The sequence below is a fragment of the Idiotropiscis lumnitzeri genome, chromosome 20, assembly GCF_059441095.1.
Source record: "Idiotropiscis lumnitzeri isolate Australia: NSW breed Sydney's pygmy pipehorse chromosome 20, RoL_Ilum_1.0, whole genome shotgun sequence".
NCBI classification, from domain to species: Eukaryota; Metazoa; Chordata; class Actinopteri; order Syngnathiformes; family Syngnathidae; genus Idiotropiscis; species Idiotropiscis lumnitzeri.
Window position 1 is genome coordinate 11,223,998 of NC_142410.1, and position 6,847 is coordinate 11,230,844.

Here is a 6,847-nt window from a genome sequence, read left to right on the forward strand (position 1 = left end):
TACGGGAGCGCGCGAAAGTCAACAGCGGTTGAAATTTTGATTCACAATCAGTGATGCTCCTTGAAATAATTTCATTTAGCAATGGGATTGTTTCTTTAACCAATCACATTTCAAATTCACTCTTGCCATTGGAATGTGTCTTTGTGAGAGTCACAAAATGTTTGTCAGCTCTTTGAGGCACGAGAAAAACAAGATTTTCCAGTTTTAAAAATCCGCCCGTGTCGTCTTCTTGTGAATATATATATTGATAGTTCCAAACAGTAGATGCCATAAATTGGCGTCAATTGACTATTTTTGTCCAAATGAAGCTCCAACTATGCCTTAGTGTGATTCACACTGCTTAATTTCATCTTGTTTGATGCAGTTTTTATTAGTTTTTTAAATTCTTAAAACGCTAACTTGTAATGCCATCCGATCTTTATTATATCTGCACAATACAACAACAATAAAAGCATTCTCATCGATTCCGTTCAGTTCTAAATGGCGTTATGTCAAGCGCGAATCGACTTTGTCACGTTCGTGAATACCAAAATTAGGTCAAAGGTGCTAACTCCTGTCCAAACCGACACATAACAAACATGCCACGCTGCGCCTATTGGCTCAACCGGAAGATAAATAAACAGCGCAAGCCCGCCTTTACTGCTTCTATTGGTCCAACCGAAGTAAAAATGAAAATCTCACTACCTATTGGCTACTCGCCATGAGGCCTCCGCCTCTCTACAAACCCCGCCCAACAGCGTCTATTGGCTCTTTTGGCCATGAATTAAAACCTCGTCCTCCCATTGGCTACTCGCCGTTAGTCCCCGCCCCTTTTATTTTGGGCTAGCTTGAGCGGCTCAACGATGTTGCTGCAGCCCGCAGCTAGCAATCCCACTTGGCGGCGGTGACCTCGCGCGGCTTCCAGCATGAAGTTCGTCCGCTTTATTATGAAAAACGCCGCGCTGGCGAGTGTGCCCAAACACATCGAGCACTTCTCCAAATTCTCCCCTTCGCCGCTCTCCATGAAGCAGTTTCTCGACTTCGGTGAGTGTCCTGAATCGTCTGCATGCAAACGAGCCCAGCGACGTGACTGAAGGGCAATTCGATCGATATGATTGCCTTGCATATTGTAATTGCATATAAATAGGCTTCTTGTTTTTTTGTTGTTGTTTTTTTTTTTAAATTGAATGTGATTCAATTCACTGTTTGAAATGAATGTGCCGCAGTTGCATGCCTGCTGGTCACTTGAATGCAGGATTGCGTCAGATATGCTTGGACTCCTCGGGAAAGAGGCAGAGGTCTCAGGAATTTGTTTCTAACAGATTACATTTAAAATTAAAACGAAATAGTGACTCGTATGATGTCACAGAATTGTTGGGGTTCTTGTGGTGGCAAAGTGAAAAGTGGGGGAGGGCGATGGGAAAGGCTAACCAGAGTTCGGAAAAATACTCTTGGTGTTGTCCTTATTATATAACTTTGAAGGAAAAAAATGAAGTCATGTCCTTTTGATAACAATATCTGCAAAAAAATGAAGTGAAATAAACAATTTCCCACCCATTAACTGATGCTACCAAAACTGGAGCCATTTTGTGTTTCCATCGTTAGGACTGCTTGTTGCTTGACATTTTCCCAATTGCGTTTGCCGGTGTGTCCGTCCAGGATCCATCAACGCCTGCGAGAAAACATCCTTCGCCTTCTTGAGGCAGGAGCTGCCAGTGCGGCTGTCCAACATCATGAAGGAGATTAACCTGCTGCCCGACAAGCTGCTCACGACGCCCTCGGTGCAAACCGTGCAAGGCTGGTGAGTCTTTCCAGCAACTTTGTGGATTAGGACGTCATTCTCCCCTTTCATACTCATAACATCAATTAAAATAACCCAAGCCTGACCGATTCACCGCTCAGCCGATTATTTCGGCAGATATTAGACCTTTTGAGAATAATCAGCCTGAGCTTTGCCGATTTAAATGCCAACATAATTTTACAAGCTACTACAGTTTGAGGACAACTCTTTTAAATATACTAAAATTAAAAAAAAAATGAACACACACGTTCACTCAATGGACCCGCCCGACTTGACAAACAAACCATCTGCAGCGGAGTCGCTTTTCAACGCGTGTGTGTCCACTGACGTCACACACTCTGCATAACAACAACAGCCTTTGACCAAGTTGCGCTCGCTCCAGCCCGATGCGCACGTAGACGCTTAGAGGAAGCCGAGGGGGACACGGGTGGGGTGGGTGGGTGTTTCCTCGCAGCTGTGAACTTTAGCCTACTTTCTCCTCATGTTACTGCTTTGCGGGCCTGCCTTCTTATTCTCGTAGTGGCAACTTGACAAATGTGTGTGTGCGTTGTCAGGTACATCCAAAGTTTGATGGAGATCCTCGACTTCCTGCACAAGAACCCGGACGACCACAAAGTCCTCGGAGAGTAAGCTGAATTCCAAAGAATCTGATTTGAAATCATCTTTCTCCGTGCATGAATGCAAATTCCGTGTAAAGATTGTGTTATGACATATTTTAACGAAAATTAAATTCAATGAGTAAACTTGTCTCGTGGGAAATCAGGAAAAAAAATGATTCTTTGATTCACACGACACGTCATAAATGCGGTGTGGGTATTTTTTTTTTTTGTAGGCTAACCAAATTTTCCCTTCCCCCCTCGTCTGTCCAGGTTCGTGGACGCGCTGGTGACCATCCGCAACCGCCACAACGACGTGGTCCCCACCATGGCTCAAGGCGTCATGGAGTACAAAGAAGCCTTCCCGCAGGACGCCATCACCAACCAGAACATCCAGTACTTCCTGGACCGCTTCTACATGAGCCGCATCTCCATCCGCATGCTCATCAACCAGCACAGTGCGTAACCGTGACGACGGGGCCGCTCAGTTTGCGCCAGCACGTAATTGAAAAGTGGTCTTTGTCTCTCGCCAGCGCTCATTTTTGACGGCACCACCAACCCGGTGCACCCCAACACCATCGGCAGCATCGACCCACACTGCCAGGTGGGCGACGTGGTGCAGGGTAAATGTTGGACTTGTTTTTACAGTGTTTCTCGGAAATGTTTTAATGCTGCCAAGCACAGTGGCAGTCATCAAAAAATAAGACAGAGGTTTTGTGACGAAAAAGTGAATTATTATTATGGTCATGTAACAGCATGTACAATTTTTAATTTTAACTGCACTTGTGCAACAATTCTTTCTTTTACCACTAGAGGGAGCCCATTCACCATGAGTGTTAACAGTAAATATAAAGCACTTTCATTCCAACTTTAGAGTTCTATGACCGCCTCATACTTTTTTTAGATCAATCACGACGTTCCTATCAGGCAGGACTTTGGCGCCGTCTTGTGGCATTCGAGGGAACTCGAGAAAAAGAACAAAAACGCCACAAGTAGCTGGCAAAAAAATTGAATTTGGGAATAGTGAGGCAACGAAAAAGCGATGAGACAGACAATCAATGTGAGTGTGTGTTCTGAATTCTTTGCTTTGTGTTTCAGACGCCTTCCACAGCGCCAAAATGCTGTGCGAACAATATTACCTGCGCTCACCTCCGCTGCTTCTCCAAGAGGTCAACAGTGAGTGCAACGTGTTATTCCCATTGATGAATTGCCGTTAACTTATTTGAACCAAACCACATGTGTGGTTCAAAACCAGTTGATCCGCTTCCGTGAAATGATGCGCACTGGATTGGATTCGGAAGTCCGGGTGAAGTTGCCGAGTTGCCGGGACACGCCGACGTGCTTCAATTTGTCTCCGATGATCATCACTTACTTGAATCTATTTACGGGCCAACGTGTTTATTCCGACGCCTGCGGCTCGGATGCCGTCGTGGCTTTGATCAAACGGGTTCAACCGTTCCGTGAATTGTCGGAATATCGATTATCATTTGGATGGATTCAAGGGAACATTCCAGAAGCCGCTGACGAGGGCTCGAATGCCAGAATAAACAACGCCGGCCATTCTTGTGTACACATTAGACGCAAAGTGCTCGGGCCAGATGGACTCGCCCCCCCCCCCTTTCCCCGCCCCCTGAGGGCCCTCCGCTAAGTTTAGCAGCACTCGGGCTGAAGTAACGGCCGAGCGGGCCGGGCAAATATTGACAGAGAGAACCAGCCTGGCGAGGAAAATGCACACAAGTGGGTGATGACATTTAAATGGTGATTGGTTTTTTTTTTTTTTTTTTCTTCTTTTGTGCAGCCAAGAAGACGCGGCACCCCATCGGCATCGTGTATGTGCCGTCGCACTTGTATCACATGCTCTTCGAGCTCTTCAAGGTAAGGCCGTCGACGACGCTGGCGAATACGCAGTAAAAACCCGTGACTCACTTATGACGACCCGAGCAGAACGCCATGAGGGCGACCATCGAGACCCACGAGAACAGAGAGCTGCCGCCCATCCAGGTCCTGGTGTCGCTCGGAGGCGAGGACATGTCCATTAAGGTGTGTAGTAGCGAGCGCCTCGTTGGTGGCCTTGAGTGCACGCAAGTCTGACTTGACAGCCGGCGTGGCGGCTTTCTTCTTCCACTCAAAAGTCAATGTGGTCCTCTCCTTTGCCGGCAGGTTAGCGACAAGGGCGGCGGCGTTCCCTTCCGTCGGATCGACAACCTCTTCAGTTACATGTACTCCACCGCCCCCGCGCCGCAGATTAAAGAACACGCCCGACCGCCGCTGGTGGGTCCGCATATTACGTAACTCGAGCGGTTCCCAAACGGGAGCGCCTATTTAAAGACGCCCTTCCTTGTGCGCAGGCCGGCTTCGGCTACGGGCTTCCCATCTCGCGTCTCTACGCCAAATATTTCCAGGGCGACCTGCAGCTCTACTCCATGGAAGGCCACGGAACCGACGCCGTCATCTACTTGAAGGTGAGAACTAACTTTGTAGTTATGGCTTCCCTCACCGGCCCTTTAAGATCTGACTTAGCATTCCATTTACGGGCCTCATAAAACCATACGGTGGGCCAGATCTGGCCCCCGGGCCTCATGTTTGAATGCAGCGCAATCGCTGTATTTTGGTGACAATTTGCCTGAAACGCGACTGCATGGCGGAATTTTCCTGGCATAGCATCAGTTCTTTGTCGTGTGTCTCAGGCGCTGTCGACGGACTCCATCGAGAGGCTGCCGGTGTACAACAAGACGGCGCTGAGGAACTACAAAGTGAGCCAGGAGGCGGACGACTGGTGCATCCCCAGCAGAGAACCTCTGGACCTGAGCAACTACAAGGTGGCCAAGTGAAGCCGCGTCCGCTTTGTGTAAACTCCGCCCCCTGCTGCAGGCCTCTGCACCCCGGCCCCGCCCCCCGCCCGCCTCACCGTCATCATGGACCAATACGACACGCGCCTGCTTTGACTTCAGTCTCAGCAGCAGCTTGTCGTTTTTATTGCCAGGGACGATAGGAGGATGTCAAAAAATGTCTCGTGAGAGTCGGACGAGCGGCGCCGTCCCGCGCGGCTCCCAGCGTGTTGTCAGGTCGGAACGAGGGATTTAGGCACTCAGACTTACCCCGCCCTGCCAAAATCGTCCCGCCCAAAGGATCATCGAAGACTCGGAAGCGTTTTGTTTGTTTCATTCTTATGCTCACCTTTGAACAAACGGAAGTCATGTGACACCTTCGTGTTATTATTATTATTAGTTATTATTATAATTGTTTTAATATTAGCAGACTGTGCCTTGAAGTGTCCAGTCCATTTCATCAATATTATGTGAACTGTTATTTTTATAACTTCACTGTCAGCTTGAAGTGACTGTAAATAATGTAAATATGAGAAAGATTTTAGGATTAAAAAAAAAAAATCACTCACAATCTGTGAAATTGAGTTTTATCTTCCTGCATCACTCAATTTTCTAGTTGGAGCAGTCTACATGTTTGTCATAATTACAAACTCTGTTAATAGTGCACGTTACCATCTTTGGAGAAGGTAACCGTGCCAACAACATTGTGGATGACGCGCGCCACAGATAGCCGCTGCTCTTCCTGGCGTCGCGACACGTGTGCCCGGGCGTCAAACGAGCAAATGTCAGGCGAGGTTCACTTTCCAGTCGCTACCTCGCAGGCCAACTCAGCATCGATCCAAATGTGGCAGCGGCCATCCAGCTCACGGATGATCCGTTGCTCTTCTGCAGGACGAACACCAACGAGTGTGAACGTGGCTCGTCAAGACGGCAATAACTGGTGATGACTGACACACCCACACACACACACACACACACACACACACACCCCGGGTGAGTAAGTGTGAAGCCGCAGAAATGTCATCTCCAGCATGACCGCAGATGGTCGTCGTCATCTTTTCTGCGAGGGACCAAGCAGAATTCCTCCAGAGCTGGAAGGCAGATGGAGCATAAAAAAAAGCTGAGCTATTATGCAACTCAAATTCTGGCAGATGCCAGTGAGGAGCTCCTGCTATGTTGAGGGGTGTTTTTTCTTTGGGGCAGATTCTAAAGTTTACGTCCCATACGTTCATCCACATCACTGTCAGGTATACTATGTTTTAGGAATAAAAACTCCATTTTCTATGAGCAACTAGCCTACAGCGATACCGTGTTTTTTCTGGCACTCGAGTATTTTTTTAAGCTGGTACTTGCTGTAAAAAGTTTGAGAACCACTAGAGGACAGACTTGGTTTTTGTATCGTCGGAGGATTTTCCTCTGATGTCCACCAGATGGCGTCATTACACCGGCGTTGACACGCGCAACAAGTTTGTTGCTGATCCAGTAGTTTTTGAGTTTTGTTTTGTTTTGTTTTATTTTTTTTGGGTACTTTTTGGCCATCCAGAGGGAGTCAGATGGGAAAATCCCACTTTTTTCCTTTTATGGTCACGGGCAAACGTGGTTACAGCCCCCCCCCCCCCAATTCCTCCTCCCACATCGGCGTG

General features: G+C 47.8%; 1 protein-coding gene across 1 annotated transcript; it reads left to right on the top strand.

The window, feature by feature from the left end:
* Window positions 1-818: 818 nt before the first annotated feature.
* pdk2a (pyruvate dehydrogenase kinase 2a) lies at window positions 819-5,775 on the top strand. The gene is made up of 11 exons (XM_088283847.1): window positions 819-1,023; window positions 1,639-1,780; window positions 2,335-2,406; window positions 2,650-2,834; window positions 2,910-2,999; window positions 3,475-3,552; window positions 4,175-4,251; window positions 4,321-4,416; window positions 4,537-4,647; window positions 4,725-4,838; window positions 5,064-5,775. Exons 1-11 carry the CDS (start codon window positions 906-908, stop codon window positions 5,205-5,207), a joined length of 1,227 nt encoding a protein of 408 aa, XP_088139973.1. The 5' UTR covers window positions 819-905; the 3' UTR covers window positions 5,208-5,775.
* Window positions 5,776-6,847: the final 1,072 nt, after the last annotated feature.

Bases quoted from the DNA above. Each gene is read 5' to 3' on its own strand.
- pdk2a (XM_088283847.1), top strand. From the start codon at position 906: ATGAAGTTCGTCCGCTTTATTATGAAAAACGCCGCGCTGGCGAGTGTG. The intron at 3,000-3,474 runs GTAAATGTTGGA...TTTGTGTTTCAG, and splicing joins GGTGGGCGACGTGGTGCAGG to ACGCCTTCCACAGCGCCAAA. The intron at 4,839-5,063 runs GTGAGAACTAAC...CGTGTGTCTCAG, and splicing joins ACGCCGTCATCTACTTGAAG to GCGCTGTCGACGGACTCCAT.